The 18848-nt window shown below is 46.4% G+C and overlaps 2 protein-coding genes across 4 annotated transcripts in view; both read left to right on the top strand.

Moving 5' to 3' along the window:
- The window catches only part of LOC143808691 (cytochrome P450 2K1-like), a 1051026-nt gene that overhangs the window by 611622 nt on the left and 420556 nt on the right, over positions 1-18848 (top strand). The gene's annotated exons all lie outside the window — the stretch shown is intronic.
- Positions 1-18848, top strand: part of LOC143808693 (cytochrome P450 2K1-like) — a 486681-nt gene that overhangs the window by 391337 nt on the left and 76496 nt on the right. For all 3 annotated transcript variants that reach the window (XM_077291614.1, XM_077291613.1, XM_077291612.1), the window contains one exon: positions 12786-12970. In XM_077291614.1, coding sequence (XP_077147729.1) covers positions 12786-12970 — 185 coding nt within the window. The remainder of the gene's footprint in view (positions 1-12785; positions 12971-18848) is intronic.

Below are 18848 nucleotides of genomic sequence, written 5' to 3'. Positions count from 1 at the left end.
CACCGGCCACTTTATTAGGTACACCATGCTAGTAACGGGTTGGACCCCTTTTGCCTTCAGAACTGCCTCAATTCTTCGTGGCATAGATTCAACAAGGTGCTGGAAGCATTCCTCAGAGATTTTGGTCCATATTGACATGATGGCATCACACAGTTGCCGCAGATTTGTCGGCTGCACATCCCAAAGATGCTCCATACAAGGCAGGATGGATCCATGCTTTCATGTTGTTTACGCCAAATTCTGACCCTGCCATCCGAATGTCGCAGCAGAAATCGAGACTCATCAGACCAAGCAACGTTTTTCCAATCTTCTACTGTCCAATTTCGATGAGCTTGTACAAATTGTAGCCTCAGTTTCCTGTTCTTAGCTGAAAGGAGTGGTACCCGGTGTGGTCTTCTGCTGCTGTAGCCCATCTGCCTCAAAGTTCGACGCACTGTGCGTTCAGAGATGCTCTTAGGCCTACCTTGGTTGTAACGGGTGGCGATTTGAGTCACTGTTGCCTTTCTATCAGCTCGAACCAGTCTGCCCATTCTCCTCTGACCTCTGGCATCAACAAGGCATTTCCGCCCACAGAACTGCCGCTCACTGGATTTTTTTTCTTTTTCGGACCATTCTCTGTAAACCCTAGAGATGGTTGTGCGTGAACATCCCAGTAGATCAGCAGTTTCTGAAATACTCAGACCAGCCCTTCTGGCACCAACAACCATGCCACGTTCAAAGGCACTCAAATCACTTTTCTTCCCCATACTGATGCTCGGTTTGAACTGCAGGAGATTGTCTTGACCATGTCTACATGCCTAAGTGCACTGAGTTGCCGCCATGTGATTGGCTGATTAGAAATTAAGTGTTAACAAGAAGTTGGACAGGTGTACCTAATAAAGTGGCCAGTGAGTGTATATTAAATAAGCAGCAGCAGACAGTAAGGCTGCGTGTCCACGGTCAGGACGGCCGGCGGTATCGCCGCAGCGGCGAAGCCACTCGGCGCTAAGCCCCGCCCCCTTTCTGGGACACGATCATGCCGGATGTGTACAGTACACATCCGGGATCATCGCACCCCTCGCCATAGGGCCCTGTGATATTACCTGCGGCGACGCAGCGTCGCCGCAGGTAGCACGGACATGCTGCGATCTGAAAAGACGCGCAGCATGTCCGGAGTCGCAGGGCCGCCGCGTGCGGGTTTCCACGCATAGTGGACATGGGATTTCCAAAAATCCCCTCCACTATGCTGGAACATCTGGACGCTGCGTGTTTGACGCTGCAGCGTCAATCACGCAGCGTTTACTTACCGTGGACACTCACCCTAATGGAGCTTATGGAGGTCTGCAGTGAGAGCTATGTACGCACATACAGTGTCTGCAGGCCTAGCACTGATGTGGATATGTGCACATAGATTCCCCTGCCTACCTAGAGCTGCAATCTTGGGATCCCCGAATTAGCCCTAAAAAGGACTGTTGGTTTCTCAGGAGTTGCAGACTGAACAACTGCAGACCTACACTAACTAATAAAAGCACGATTCTGACCCTATCTCTGCAGCAGTTCTCCCTACACTCGCTAAGTCCAGAGCAGAATGCGGCAAGCAGGGCAGCATCAGGTCTCTTATAGACCTGATGACGCTGTGCGGCCAGCCAATCACTATAATTCCACAACAAAGATGGCTGCGACATTATAGTGCATGGCAGACAATCCCTTCACTCTCATTGGCGCTCTAAAGAGCAACAGATTTGCAGAGTGGAGACCCAAGCTCCTGCCAAATAATCGCAAAATACTCGGTGCTCACAGAGTACACCGAGCATAGTGATACTCGGGCGAGTAACGAGTAGTGGCGAGCACGTTTGCTCATCATTAGTATGCACGTGTGCTGGATGTTTTGTGTACCATGCTGATATTAAAAAACAAACATGTCGGTGTGTTTTGCCCGTGGAAACACACTGAAATGTCCACAGACGCTTTCACTTAAATACGAAAATAGCGCCCTGTTCCTCCCGAGTCTGTCCACAAGGCTGCCCAATGGTCTAAAATTCTGTGGCACACCAATGGTGTCAATATGATCACTGCACCCCTAGATGAATTCATTGAGAGGTTTAATTCGTAAAATGAGGTCACTTATATGGGTTTTGCTGTTTTGGCACCTCATGGGCTCTTCCAGTGGGTCATGGCACCAGCAAACCATAACAGTAAAATCTGGCTCCTTCCCCTCTGAGCTCTGCCATATCCACAAACAGTGGTTTACCCCAACATATGGGGTAGCAGCATACTCAGGACAAATTGCACAATAATTATTGTGGTTCAACTTTTTCTATCAACCTTTGGAAAATAAAAAATTGGGAGCAAAAATATATTTTGTGGAAAAAATATGATTTTTTATTATTATGGCTTTACGTTATTAACTTTTGTAAGGCACTTGGGGGTTCTAAGTTCTCACTACTTATCTAGATAAGTTCCCTTGGGGGTCTTGTTTCCAAAATTGGGTCACTTGTGGGGGGTTTCCACTGTTTAGGCACATCAGGAGCTCTCCAAATGTGACATGACGCCCGCAGACAATTCCATCAAAGTCTGCGTTCCAAAATGTCACTACTTCCTTTCTGAGCACTGACATGTGCCCATACAGCAGTTTTCTACCACATAAAGGGTATCATCATACTCAATACAAACTATACAACAACTTTTTGGGTCCACTTTCTCTTGATACCCTTGGGAAAATAAAAAACTGGGGACTAAAAGATTATATTTGTGGAAAAAATATGATTTTTTTTTATTTTCACGCCCGGTTATTATAAACTTTAATAAAACATCTGGGGCTTCAAAGTTCTTACCACACATTTAGATAAGTTCCATGGAGGTTCTAGTTTCCAAAATGGTGTCAATTGTGTTTTTTTTTCACTGTTTAGGCACATCAGGAGCTCTACAAACGTGACATAGCATCCGATTTCAATTTAAGCCAATTTTGCGTTAAAAAAGTCAAATGGCGCTCCTTCCCTTCCGAACTCTGCCATGCACCCAAACAGTGGTTTACCTCCCACATATGGGGTATAAGCATACTCATGACAAATTACACAATAACTTTTGGGGGTCCATTTATCCTTGGGAAAATTAAAATTGGGGGTGAAAAGATCATTTTTGTGGAAAAAATAAGATTTGTTAATTTTACGGCTCTACGTTATAAACTTCTGTGAAGCCTTTGGGGGTTCAAAGTGCTCACCACACATCTAGATAAATTCCTTAGGGGGTCTAGTTTCCAAAATGTTGTCACTTGTGGGGGATTTCCACTGTTTAGATACATCAGGGGCTCTGCAAATGTGACATGGCGTCCTATCTCAATTCCAGCCAATTTTGCATTGAAAAGTCAAACGGCGCTCCTTCCCTTCCGAGGTCTGCCATGTGTCCAAACAGTGGTTTACCCCCACATATGGGGTATCAGCATACTCAAGACAAATTGAATAATAATTTCTGTGGCCCAATTTCTCCTGATACCCTTGAGAAAAGAAAAAAAATCGGATCTGAAGTAATTTTTTTGTGAAAAAAGTTAAATATTCCTTTTTTCTAAAACATTCCAAAAATACCTGTGAAGCACCAGAAGGGTTAATAAACTTCTTGAATGTGGTTTTGCGCACATTGAGGGGTGCAGTTTTTAGAATGGTGTCCCTTTTAGGTATTTTCTATCATATAGATGCCTCAAAGTGACTTCAAATGTGATGTAGTCCCCCCAAAAAATGGTGCTGTAAAAATGAGAAATCGCTCTTCAACTTTTAACCCTTATAACTCCCTAACAAAAAAAATTGGGTTCCAAAATTGTGCTGATGTGAATTAGACATGTGGGAAATGTTACTTATTGAGTATTTTGTGTGACACGTGATTTAAGGGCATGAAAATTAAAATTTTGAAAATTGCAAAATTTTCACCAAATTTCCATTTTTTTCACAAATAAATGCAAGTCATATCAAATAAATTTTACCACTATCATGAAGTACAATATGTCACGAGAATCAACAGCATCTTTTGAAACGTTCCAGAGTTATAACCTCATAAATGGACAGTGGTCAAAATTGTCCCGGTCATTATCATGCGAACCACCATTGGGAGTAAAGGGGATACATTTGCATTCAGTCTACCAGATGAGGAACTCTACAACCTCCTTGATCTTAGAAAATGTATTAGAAGCAAAATATTTCTCCCCTTAGTGTTAGGGCTAGCGGAACGCACCAAATGAATAGAGAGACTTTATTATAATATATGCGTTCGCAGCCCGGGGTCCACCGTGCAGGAGAACCTGCTGCTAGCAAAAGGCAGAACTAAATAGTGGTATGAGCTACCTCTGTTACTTCACTTCACGTGAACTCAAAGCACTGTGCCCTGTTAACCTTCACAGTGGCACAGGCTAACTACCCAAACGAGAGCAGTCAGTGGTAGTGTTGAGCGATACCGTCCGATACTTGAAAGTATCGGTATCGGATAGTATCGGCCGATACCCAAAAAGTATCGGATATCACCGATACCCGATACCAATACAAGTCAATGGGACACCAAGTATCGGAAGGTATCCTGATGGTTCCCAGGGTCTGAAGGAGAGGAAACTCCCCTTCAGGCCCTGGGATCCATATTAATGTGTAAAATAAAGAATAAAAATAAAAAATATTGATATACTCACCCTCTGACGCGCCCTGGTTGTAACCGACAGCCTCCGTTCATAAGAATGAGCGCTTGAAAGTCCTTAGATGACGTCGCAGCCTGTGATTGGTCGCGGAGCGGTCACGTGACTGCCACGCGACCAATCACAAGCCGCGACGTCATCTATGGTCTTTCAAGCGCTTGAAAGACCTTAGATGACATCACGGCTTGTGATTGGTCGCGTTGCGGTCAAGTGACCGCTCCGCGACCAATCACAGGCCGCGACGTCATCTAAGGACTTTCAAGCGCTCATTCTTATGAACGGAGGCTGGCGGTTACAACCAGGGCGTGTCAGAGGGTGAGTATATCAATATTTTTTTATTTTTATTCTTTATTTTACACATTAATATCGATCCCGATACCGATTCCCGATACCACAAAAGTATCGGATCTCGGTATCGGAATTCCGATACAGCAAATATCGGCCGATACCCGATACTTGCGGTATCGGAATGCTCAACACTAGTCAGTGGTCATGCATGCACACAAAATCCCTCACCAAAGGTGCCAGCATTCTAGGGGCTTATTTCAGCCAGGACCCTGAATACTCAAACACACAAACTCCTCGCCGGAGGTGCCAGCATTAGTGTTGAGCATTCCGGTACCGCAAGTATCAGGTATCGGCCGATATTTGCTGTATCGGAATTCCGATACCGAGATCCGATACTTTTGTGGTATCGGGAATCGGTATCGGGATCGATATTAATGTGTAAAATAAAGAATAAAAATAAAAAAATATTGATATACTCACCCTCTGACGCGCCCTGGTTGTAACCGCCAGCCTCCGTTCATAAGAATGAGCGCTTGAAAGTCCTTAGACGATGTCGCGGCCTGTGATTGGTCACGGAGCGGTGACGTGACTGCAACGCGACCAATCACAAGCCGTGACGTCATCTAAGGTCTTTCAAGCGCTTGAAAGACCTTAGATGATGTCGCGGCTTGTGATTGGTCGCGTTGCGGTCACGTGACCGCTCCGTGACCAATCACAGGCCGCGACGTCATCTAAGGACTTTCAAGCGCTCATTCTTATGAACGGAGGCTGGCGGTTACAACCAGGGCGCGTCAGAGGGAGTGTATCAATATTTTTTATTTTTATTTTTTATTTTACACATTAATATGGATCCCAGGGCCTGAAGGGGAGTTTCCTCTCCTTCAGACCCTGGGAACCATCAGGATACCTTCCGATACTTGGTGTCCCATTGACTTGTATTGGTATCGGGTATCGGTATCGGCGATATCCGATACTTTTCGGGTATCGGCCGATACTATCCGATACCGATACTTTCATGTATCGGACGGTATCGCTCAACACTAGCCAGCATTCTAGGGGCTTATTTCAGCTGGGTCCCTGAACACTATCATACGTGACCACACTGGCGCAAAGTACAACATAGAAAAATACTAGCGCATGGCTGTGCGGCCATGCGAGCCTTAAATAGTTGCAGCACGTACAGGACCTTCCTAGAAGGACCAACTAGAGGCTGCTACAGAGCGTGAGCACCTACAGGACCTTAGCTGCAGTGTCTGATCATGTGACCCTCGATCTCCACTGAGAGATCTTACTCTGGGCATGCTCAAAACGAGAAAAGCAGGACTTAGTCCCAGAAGCGTCTGCTCGCCGCTGCCCAGCACTGACTCCAATGGCAGAAGCAGGAAAAGCAGCAGTAACTCTCTGTACAGAGTCAGACTGAGCGAGACGCTGGGACCGACATCTCTGCTGAGCAGGCTCCATTGCGGCAGGAGAAGAATGGGAGACCGCAGCGGAGATGGCCCGAGATTCCCCCTGTGCAGAGGTGGGAACTCGACCCCTAACATTACCCCCCTAGCCCCCCCTCCTTGGGCCTCACTACGTTCGAAGGCAGCAATGAGCTGCGGAGCTCAAATGTGCTCAGCAGGCTCCCAGGACCTATCATCAGGACCGTAACCCTTCCAGTCCACCAAATAAATTTTTTTGCCACGAACCACCTTGCACCCCAAAATAGCATTCACCTCGTAATCGTCCGTAGACGAACCCGATGTCCCTGCAGATGACTCAGAAAACCGGGACATGTATACGGGCTTAAGTAGAGACACATGAACGGTGTCGGTGATACCTAGGCGTGGAGGAAGGGCCAGATGGTAGACCAAAGGGTTAACCTGTTCTAGGACCTTGAAGGGACCTAAGTAGTGAGGTGCAAACTTAGTGGACTCAACACGCTGCCTGATGTTATGGGCGGAGAGCCACACTAAGTCGCCAGGAGCAAAGGTTGGGGCAGGGCGCCGATGTGCATCGGCGGAGGACCTCATTCACTCCTTGGAGGCCTGCATAGCATCCTGAGTGCGGTCCCAAATGTCTCGCGCCTCCACTGCCCAGACTGCCACCCTGGAATCAGCAGAGGACATGGGCATAGGCACAGGAACCCGAGGATGTTGGCCGTAATTAAGGAGGAAAGGAGTCTGACCGGTGGAGTTGGCTACAGCATTGTTAAAGGCAAACTCAGCCCTCGGTAACAAGGATGCCCAGTCATCCTGCCTGGCAGAAACAAAATGTCGCAAGTAAGTGACCAGAGTCTGATTGGCCCTCTCAACCAACCCATTCGTCTCGGGATGATAAGCCAAGGAGAGATTTAACTCAATAGTGAGTAGACGACAAAGCTCCCTCCAGAATCGAGATGCAATCTGGGGACCCCGGTCACTGACAATCTTGTCTGGCATACCGTGTAAATGAAAGATATGCTTGATGAACAAGGCTGCCAGAGCCCGTGCAGACGGTAGCCGTGGAAGAGGCACCAAATGAACCATTTTGGAAAAATGATCGGTGATCACCCAGATAATGGTGCAGTTACGAGACTTGGGTAAGCCCACCACAAAGTCCATCCCGACCATCTCCCATGGTCTGTCTGCCACCGGCAGAGGATAAAGCAACCCAGCTGGCCGTTGCCGAGGGGACTTGTTATTGGCACAAGAGACACATGCCCGAACATAGTCTGTGACATCACGAGCCATATGCGGCCACCAGTATGTCCTCGCCAGTAACTCAGATGTCCTTTTGGAACCAAAATGTTGACCCACCCTGGACGAGTGTGCCCAAGAGAGAACCTTCGGTCGCAAACTGGATGGTACAAAAGTCTTGCCCGGAGGCACAGACTCTAGCAAAACTGGGGCCACAGTTCTCAGGCTCTCAGTGGGGACAATAAGCAGAGGCTCATTTTCCTCCTCCACAGATGACACAATGGAGCGAGAGAGAGCGTCGGCACGAATGTTCTTCTCCCCAGAAAGAAAATGGAGGGTGAAATGAAACCGGGAGAAGAACAAGGACCATCTGGCCTGGCGAGAATTTAACCGCTGGGCTGTCTGCAGGTACCCCAATTTTTTATGGTCTGTGAAGACGTGGAATGGAAAACGAGCTCCCTCCAAGAGATGTCTCCACTCCGAGAAGGCCAACTTCATGGATAGCAACTCCCTGTCCCCGATGGAATAGTTCCTCTCTGCTGGTGAGAAGGTCTTTGAAAAGAAGAAGCAAGGATGCTTCCAACCTTGAGCATCCTTTTGGAAGAGGACTGCTCCAGCACCAACAGATGAGGCATCCACCTCCATGATAAATGGCTTATCTACATCGGGGCGATGTAGGATGGGAGCGCTAGCGAAGTGTGTCTTTATGGAGTTAAAGGCCTTGGAGACCTCCTCAGACCACAATTTGGGATTTGCCCCCTTCTTGGTGAGGGCAACCAAGGGAGCTACCAAAGTTGAGAAGTGCGGAATGAACTGACGATAATAATTAATGACCCCCATAAAGCGCTGCACCGCTTTAAGAGAATGGGGTTCCTGCCAGTCCATTACAGCCTGTAGTTTGGCAGGATCCATAACCAATCCCTGGGCGGAGATGATATAGCCCAGGAAAGGTAAGGAATCCTGCTCGAACATACGCTTCTCCAACTTGGCATAGAGGGAGTTTGCCCGTAGGAGGTCGAAGACTTTGCAAACATCTCTCCGGTGGGAGTCAATATCTGGAGAGTAGATGAGAATATCATCCAGATAGACTACGACCGAGGTGGTGAGCATATCCCAGAAGATGTCGTTCACAAAGTCTTGGAAAACTGCTGGGGCATAACAGAGCCCGAAGGGCATCACTAGATATTCATAGTGCCCATCCCTGGTGTTAAAGCCGTCTTCCATTCGTCCCCCTCATGGATGCGAATCAGGTTGTAAGCACCCCGCAGATCTAGTTTAGTAAACATCCTTGCTCCCCAAAGCCTATCGAAGAGCTCAGATATCAAGGGCAAAGGATACTTATTTTTAACGGTGATGGCATTAAGACCCCTGTAGTCTATGCATGGACGCAGTTCCCCACTCTTCTTCTGCGCGAAGAAGAACCCAGCCCCAGCAGGTGACACTGACTTCCTGATGAACCCTCTTGCCAGATTCTCTTGAATGTACTGAGACATGGCCTCAGTCTCCGGGAGAGATAACAGATAAACTCGACCCCGGGGAGGCTCAGCACCAGGCAAGAGATCAATAGGACAGTCATGGGGGCGATGGGGCGGAAGGGTCTCTGCCGCCTTTTTGGAGAACACGTCAGCATAAGACCAATATTTCTTGGGGAGAGAGGATAGATCTGCGGGTATCTCTGTTGTAGCAACCTGAACGCACTCCCTCTGACACCTACCCCCACAAGATTCACCCCAACCCAAAATTCTGCCTGAGGACCACTCGATATGATGAGAGTGGTACCGTAGCCATGGTATCCCCAACAGGACCTCATCAATTCCTTCAGGAATGATGAGCAGAGATATAATCTCCTGATGGGATGGCGACATGGACAGAGTAAGAGGGATGGTCTGGTGTGTTATCTGTGAGGGCAGTGTCGACCCTTTCACCACTCGTAACCGTTACTGGTTGAGCTAGCATAACCAGGGGTATTGCGTGATGTTGGGCGAAGGCTGAAGACATAAAATTGCCCTCTGCCCCAGAATCCACGCAGAGCTCTACCGAGTGGGTGGATGAGCCAATATTTATTGTCCCCTTAAAGGACAATTTGGAGGCAAACGTCGCCGTGTCTAGTGTACCTCCACCTACTACCACTAGACGCTGACGTTTCCTCGGCCGCTGGGGACATCTGGTGGCAAGATGTCCAGACTGCTGGCAAACATAACAGACCTTGTGTGCACAAGCGGTCCTGGACTTAGATCCCTCATGTGACACTTCCATGGCCACATGTGACTCAGGAACCAGGACCAGAGATTCCAGAGGATTGGCAAAGGTGGGAGCCAGATGAAACCTCTGCCTACACTGAGCTCGCTCTAACCTCCGCTCGTTAAAACGGAGGTCAATACGAGTGGAGACAGATATTAACTCCTCCAGTGTGGCAGGAATCTCCCTAGTGGCCAGAGAGTCCTTAACGTGACCAGCCAGCCCCCTCCAAAATATCGGGATAAGGGCTTTATCCGACCACTCCAGCTCAGAAGCTAAAGTACGGAAGTGGATGGCAAATTGGCTGACCAAGGACTCACCCTGAGTTAATGCCAGCAGTTGGAGCGCCGTGTCATGGGTGACTCGAGGTCCTAAAAAGACCTGTTTCAAAGTGCTCAGGAACAGCGGAGCACTCTGCACCACATGATCACCACGCTCCCACAGCAGTGTAGCCCACTGCATTGCCCTGTCCGACAAGAGGGAAACAATAAATCCCACCTTAGCTCGCTCTGTGGGAAAACGTGCAGCCAGGAGCTCGAGTTGAATAGAGCACTGACTCACGAATCCACTACAGGACTTGCTGTCTCCAGAAAATTTCTCTGGCAGCGGAAGGCGAGAAAATGTCGGAACAGGGGTGGCAGTGGACAGGGTTGCTGCAGCCACGCTAGCAGCCTGTACAGCAACTGCGGTAACATCCACAGCTGAGGTTGAGCTCTCGAGAGCCGACAACCTACCCTCCAGCTGCTGGATATACCGCAAAGATTGCTGAATGTCCACCATTTACTAGCCAGACCCTGGCGCTAGTATTATGTTAGGGCTAGCGGAACGCACCAAATGAATAGAGAGACTTTATTATAATATATGCGTTCGCAGCCCGGGGTCCATCGTGCAGGAGAACCTGCTGCTAGCAAAAGGTGGAACTAAATAGCGGCATGAGCTACCTCTGTTACTTCACAGAGTAGCCGTGAACTCAAAGCACTGTGCCCTGTTAACCTTCACAGTGGCACAGGCTAACTACCCAAACGAGAGCAGTCAGTGGTCATGCATGCACACAAAACTCCTCGCCGGAGGTGCCAGCATTCTAGGGGCTTATTTCAGCCAGCTCCCTGAATACTCAAACACACAAACTCCTCGCCGGAGGTGCCAGCATTCTAGGGGCTTATTTCAACCGGGTCCCTAAACACTATCATACGTGACCACACTGGCGCAAAGTACAATATAGAACAATACTAGCGCATGGCCGCACGAGCCTTAAATAGTTACAGCATGTACAGGACCTTCCAATGAGAGGCTGCCACAGAGCGTGAGCACCTACAGGACCTTAGCTGCAGTGTCTGATCATGTGACCCTCGATCTCCACTGAGAGATCTTACTGTGGGCATGCTCAGAACGAGAAAAGCAGGACTTAGTCCCAGAACGTCTGCTCGCCGCTGCCCAGCACTGACTCCAATGGCAGAAGCTGGAAAAGCAGCAGTAACTCTCTGTACAGAGTCAGACTGAGCGAGACGCTGGGACCGACGTCTCAGCTGAGCAGGCTCAACTGCGGCAGGAGAAGAATGGGAGACCGCAGCAGAGATGGCCCGAGACTCCCCCTGTGCAGAGGCGGGAACTCGATCTCTAACACTTAGTTTTACCCAAGGCTATTAATACTCATTTAAAAAATCCCCATTTGGTTTCAGTGTGAAATATGAGAAATATAAATTCATCTTCATTCAAACACAGAATTTGTCAATCAAAATCACATAATCAAATGGGAACCAGATGTAAATAAAAAAAAATTTCTACTAAAACTTGGCAACAAACCTTGAAATTGATGTATAAAAACAATATGGACTCCAATATTCAGGAAAATTATTTTAAAATTCTTGCATGATGGCATCTTACCGATATTAGACTCATCTCAGCTTTCCTGTCTTATCCAGACACATGTTGGAGAAGATGTGGAGCTAAAGACAACATAATGCACATTTTTTGGTTGTGTCTAAAATTAAAACCCTTTTGGAAGGAGGTTTATGATCTTATTTTTAAAATATGGAAATACAAATTAATTATGTCTCCTCAACTCTCTCTTTTGTCCCTAGACTCTGACTCTCTTCATATAGATATTAAATTAATCTCCTTTCATATTTTCTCAGTTGCCAAAATACTTCTAGGTGCCAGTTGGAAATCCGAGACCATTCCCAGTCTCAATATGCTAATAAACAGATTAGCATCCCATAACACCTTCAAATTAGTTTTTGCCTTGAACAACAACTCCCTTACAAAGTTTATATCTAAATGGGCATTATGGAATTCAGTTTTTTCTCCACATGCAGAGTCCTTTACAGCTGATTGATATGGCTCTATAGCCAGTGGATATGTCAAGTGGAAATCTTTTAAGATTGTTGTCCTTTACCGTGTCACCACTCTCAGTGGACTATTGTTTTGTCATGTTCCCCCTTCTTTTCCTTGTTTTATCCCTAATTTCCCCTTTGTCCTAATGTAACCAAGTTCACCTCTACCCCCTTTTTTACTTCTCTTTTTTCCTTTACCCTTTCCCCATTATCCTGTGTAAATTTATATTATTATTCTTCACATATAGCTTCTATGGTATTATTCAACATACTCCAATAATATTATAAATTTGGAATTTCAACTCATGTTATATTGTCGCATTTAACCTTTTCCCCTACCCTGATATTGTAAAATTTCCACAAATAAAATTTATTAGAACAAAAATAACTTTCCGTTTAGGGAAAATTACAATCTCAAAATTTGTCTACAGAAATATATGGTAAGAATTTTTACTACAGGGTGGAAATTAAGGTTACGTACCTGCAATTTCATATGAACCACAGTGATATCAAATGCCAAAGTGGAATCAGGCTGAAATGTTTTCACTTTTATGGATGAAAGTTCTCACCAAATATCCTTTTTTTACATATAGTTTTATGTGTTTGTGTTGGAAATAGAAAAGGTCCAAAGTGAGATCGATAAAGTTATTGGATCAAATGAGCCCCAGGTCATTCATCGTAGAGAGATGCCGTATACTGATGCCGTCATCCACGAGATTCAACGATTTGGAAATATTCTTCCAACCAATGTGTCCCACGCTACTACTCAGGATGTAAACTTCAGAGGATATCTCCTTCCCAAAGTAAGAAAAATAAATATTGAACATTATTTTTTGGTAACACCAAATTTATGTGGTTTCCACTATTTATTTTTTACTTTGGCATAGATAATCACTTAGCAGCCTTTTGCCAGTTTCCCCAGCCAGTCTCCTTGCTTCTTCTTTTAGTTGGTACCCTCATGCTATGTTTCAATCAGTATGGATGGAGTATTTTGTGAAACAATCAGACAGAAAAGGAAGGAGGAGACTTGGGGCATGGGCAGTGGAAATTCACAGGTCCAAGAGATGATGTTTTGGTTTTTTTTAAACCACCATGTGCCTATTTTTTACATAGTGATAAGTATTGGATAACCCCTTATGTGCAGGTATTTTCCACTCATTTCACAAATGTTCACAAATATTCTGATTTTGGTGCTTATAGACCCATTGTCCTCCTGTGAGCACACTGCTTATCATATAACTAAAGTCAAATTCCCAAGTGATTCATAGCTTTCCATGTTAAACAAAGCTATCATTATTTTAGATTAATTACATTTTAACTACTCTAATGGCAATACCAAAGTACTTTTTCATAATAAAAATTTCGTATTTGAGATAGATATATATATATATATATATATATATATATATATACAGCTCTGGCAAAAAATAAGAGACCACTGCAAAATGTTCAGGTTGTCTGATTTTTCTCTTTATAGGTATATTTTTGAGTAAAATGGAAATTGTTCATTTATTCTATAAACTTCTGACAACGTCTCGAATTTCCAAGCAATACATTTTGTATTTTTTTTTCTGAAAAAATAAAATGGTCAAAATTAAAAAAAAGTGCTTTCAGACCTCAGATAATACAAGGAAAACAAGTTCATAATCATTTAGAAACAACAATACTAATGTTTTAACTCAGGAAGAGTTCATAAATCAATATTTTGTGGAATAACCATGATTTTTAATCACAGCTTTCATGCGTCTTGGCATGCTTTCCACCAGTCTTTCACACTGCTTCTGGAGCAAAAATGTAAGCAGTTCTTCTTTGTTTGATGGCTTGTGACTATCCATCATCCTCAAGATTACATTCAAACTGGAAAGTAATCAAGGTCTGGAGATAGGTCTGCCAATGACAGGGTTTTGATGTGGCGGTCTCCTAATGTTTGCCATATCTCTCTCTCTCTCTCTGTATATTGTAGTGCACTGGTAGCACACTTATACAGTGAGGATGCCGGGACCCACAAAGTTCAAACACAAAACCTATTTAATGTGTTTCTTCACAGCATTAAATGTACAAATTCAAACAAGTGCATATAACATTAGTGTCCACTTCACACAAGTGAACCTAATATTAGTGTTCGTTTCACAGCACTACATTCTACATGGCATCCATTAGATTGCAGTGCCTAAACACGCTGGACCTTCTTCTGACCAGTTGCCATGGGACACTTCACCGCTGTGTCAATGTCTCTACTCACAGCCATACACAGTCCTTGATATCCTCCAGATTACAGCCGTGTACCATATCCACCTGTTTGCAGCCGTTACACATGCAAGTCCTCTTTGGGGCACAGCACAGTCTACCTCCTATTCACTGCTGGGCACAAGACAGTCCACCTCTGAGACCAGTAACCATGGACAGCAGCACCACTGTGTACGTTGGGGCTCCAGGCCTATTGACTCTGCTCTGTCCTGTGTCTCTTCACACAGACAAAGCTCTGCAGAGCATCTGCTCTGCACTCTCACCTACACAAAACTGAAACTGAATATGACACACCCAAACCCTTCACTGCAGGGCTTTTAACAAAGCAACCTGTAGCATTCAGCCACATGGAAAACCTGGACCTGGAATGAAACGGACTGCACAACTACCATCCTGCAGTCTGTTTCACAACACAACATCCCAGAGCAGGTTTCCCCTACATCTGCCTTGGACATTAGCATGTCCAAGACAAACACTTACTTTTATTATTTCTAGTCTGCATTGCAGTCACTGCTACGCACGTAACTGCCATTGACTCCTATGGCCTTCATATGCCTCCATGTGCATCCTAGGGAGAACACACAGTGAATCCTACCTGTGATATCGGTCACTGCTTCACCATTGCAATCACATCTACACCTGCGACTGCAATGCCACCTTCGTGCGCATCCTGGGGAGAACAAACAGCAACCTCTACCTGTGACACCGGTCACTGCCTCACATATCCCCCCTGTTCATACCTGTGTGGTTGAACACTTGTCTGCATGACCCTGTGACATCCCCACCCGACACTGCACTCAGAAACTAAAGAAGGGACCGGAACCATTAATCAGCACATGCATCCCTGCCCTTTGCGTTTCTCCTCCATAATTCATTACGGGACCACCCACCTCCCCATTCTCCGTTGTAGATGATACACCCACTTTTTTGATAAACCGTAGATTTGGGCCAGTTGTCGGTGGTCTCAACCTTGTTTATTTTGGGTTCACTAACCCCATATTTCATACTTTCATTTATGTACCTGCCTTCGGGCCCATAGTACCATTTTCTCCGTACCCTTACCCATTCCTTGGTGACTGCATCACGCTGAAACGCCATGGTCCTCCCTGGCAATTCCGAGCATACATCTGTATTACGTAGCACCCGACCCTGAGCCTCCCAACACCACTGTCTAGAGAGCATTCTCTCTATTTCACCCTGACCCCAACCACATCCTTGGCCATTGCCAAAGGGTTCCTTATGCGTACGTCCTCAGTTGCCTTCATGACCACACAATCCCGGTTCTTCCTGGTGTTGTTTTTAAACCTCGTTTTTTACACCTGCTTCTCTGTGTGGGACCCTGGAACTGAGGGTTCAATGGGTCTCTATGACCTCTACCGCCACAACTTCAAGAGGAAGCCTATCGGAGTTACACTCTGTCCCTAAGTTGGTGACCCCTATTGTAAATATCCCTGTTTCGGGATCTTCGGGTTCTGAGCCCGAAACAACATTTTCAGTTTATCCTGAAAATAGCTCTAGGGGATACCTCTTGGGATTACACTCTGTCCTTAGGTTGGGGACCCCTATGGCAGGTATCTCAACATCTTTGGGTACTACACCCGACACAACCTTTACCATGAGAGGGTTAACCCTGGTCTCCCACAGGGACCAAAACAGGGACAAGTCTCTCCTCAACACAGTCCCATATGGAAGGGTCTTCATCACTCCCACCAAAGATTTAAAGACCCCACATGATGTGGAAAATGTAATCTCCGCAGCTGGATATTTACGGACTTTCCCATCGATACCCATTACCTTCACTTTCTGTCCTTTAGGGTTGTCCCCGGCAACAAGGGACCTATGGACCAGAGTCACTTTGCTCCCCGTGTCCAGGAGGGCCTCTGTTCGGCTCCCATTCACAAGTACCTGGCACAATTGCGGTTCGCTGCAGGCAGTGCCCATAGTGGTGGTACAGACTGGCTGGGCATACATAGATACATGACGATGTGATGCTCAAATTATATACAGCACTATTTAGCATAAATTAACTTTAAAAAAAAATTGAATACAGTCTGTTAGGTCTGGCTGAGGCCTGCCTGGTGTTTGAGTTTGAAAAATCGTAGATTTGCAGGCATACTGATCACATATTATTTCGCTAGTAATAAAGATATTAAAGATTAAAGATAATAAAGTATTGAGCATTTGAAATAGTGCAGTAGTCCATTTAAAATAGTTAAGGTAAGGGGCAAGGGATGGGGAAATGGACGTGATGCTGATGGTGCATCCAGAGGACGAGGCCATGGGCAAGGTGAAAGTGGGCAACAACAAAGACCCACATCTTCTCGCTCGACCTTCCTGTCCCTGTTTCTGGGGGACCACAGCACACCACTATTGAAGCCAGAGCAGTGTGAAACAGTTGTTGGTTGGATAGCGGATAATGCTTCCAGTCACTTAGCCACCACCACCTTGTCTTCCACACAGTCAAGTCTGAGTAGCCGTGAGTGGGGCCAGGATATTCCTCACCTGATCATCCTTCCTCCCACCATTCCGAGTGCCCTGAGACAACTGATTCCACACTTGGACACTCTGAAGAGCAGTTCAGTTTTCCATCTCAAGATTCAGAAATCTCTGACGGTCAACTTGAAGTTGGGAAAACATTGACCAGCCCCGGTCGCACGAAGGCGATGGTGGGAAAGTGTCACAAGAGGTGCACAATGATGAGACACAATTGCCAGAAAGTCAGGAGGACGAGGAGGATGCGGATGTGGAAGACAAGGTGGTGGATGACATAGTGACTGACCCAACCTGGCAGGAGGAATGCATAGCGAGGACAGCAGCACAAATGGGAAAGGAGGCATATCCCCCCAACAGGCAGGAAGAAGCAGTGTTGTGGCCACAGACAGAAGGCATGAATCCAGTCCCCGTAACACCAACATGAGTGAAGTGGCCATGCCACAAGTGAGATCTTCCCGAGTATGGCTATTTTTTAAAGACTCTGCCAATAACCCCAAACAGGCCATTTCCAGCACTTGCCATGCCCGCATCAGCAGGGGTAGCAAAACAACCAGCCTGACCACCACCAGCATGATCAGGCACATGCAAGCAAAGCACAGTACTTTGTGGGCCGAACCACAGGCTCCAGGACCACTGCCTGCTGGTCACTACACTGCTTCTTCCACTCTTTTGCGTAGAAGCCAATCCCCAGTACACCATGCATGTGAAGATGCCTCTAGCCCTGCACCTGTTGTGGCCCACAGTCAAGCATCACCATCAGCAAGCCCGTCCACATCCTTGTCCCAGCACAGCGTTCAGTTGTTTATAACCCAGTCTTTGGAACACAAGCGGAAATACCCAGCCAACGCCCCATAGGCCACAGTCCTCAATTCAAATGTTTCTCTTCTGCTTGCGCTAGAAATGCTGCCTTTTTTAGGCTTGTTGAGATGGATGCTTTCCGCAACCTGATGGCGGTGGCCGTCCCAAGGTACTCGGTCCCCAGTCGCCACTATTTCTCCCGGTGTGCCATACCGGCATTACAGCAGCATGTGTCCCACAACATTACCCAATCCCTCAACAATGCTGTTACTGGGAAAGTCCACCTAACCATGGACATGTGGACAAGTGCTTGTGGGCAGGGACAGTACATCTGTCTGATGGCACACTGGATTAACATAGTGGAAGCCGGGACCAAGTCAGACCTTGGGATGGAACACATCCCTACGTCAATCAGGGTTGCCCCCACAGTCTACAGCTCCTGCACCTCCTCCTACCCTTCATCCTCCATGTCTGAAATCAACACATCAGTCAGAAGCTGGAAGCACTGCAGCACTGCCTCAGCCAAGCGGCAACAGGCTGTTCTGAAGCTAATCTGCATAGGTGACAAACCGCACAATGCAGAAGAGTTGTGGACAGTGCTGAAAGAGCAGTCAGATGTTTGGATGACACCGCTGAACCTACAGCCAGGCATGGTCATGTGTGACAATGGCCATAACCTGGTGGCAGCTCTGAGGCAAGGTGAGCTCACACAAGTACCTTGCTTGGCCTATGTGCTTATCCTCGTGGTTCAACGTTTTCTGAAAAGCTACCGGATCTGCTAGTAAAAGTACGCCGTCTGTCTGCCCATTTCAGAAAGTCAGCTACAGCTTCAGCTGCCCTTGCCGTACTTCAGCAGTGGTTTCAGCTTCCAGTTAACCGACTGTTGTGTGATGTCCCCACGCGCTGGAAATCTATGCTGCATATGTTGGAAAGGATTTGTGAGCAGAAGACGGCCGTTTTCACCACCAACATCAACAAGGCAGTCGAATTTCAGGTCAGACTCCACACATAAGACATCAGGAGAGGACATGGATGTCAGATATATGTAACATCCTCTAAAACTTTGAGGACTGCACCAAGATGATGAGCAGTGATTAAGCCATAATTAGCATCACCATCCCGCTTCTCAGCATTCTGAAATAG

Source organism: Ranitomeya variabilis, chromosome 2 (assembly GCF_051348905.1).
Source record: "Ranitomeya variabilis isolate aRanVar5 chromosome 2, aRanVar5.hap1, whole genome shotgun sequence".
Classification (NCBI taxonomy): domain Eukaryota; kingdom Metazoa; phylum Chordata; class Amphibia; order Anura; family Dendrobatidae; genus Ranitomeya; species Ranitomeya variabilis.
The sequence above is the reverse complement of the archived record's forward strand: the minus strand, read 5'-3'. Positions and strand labels throughout refer to the sequence as shown.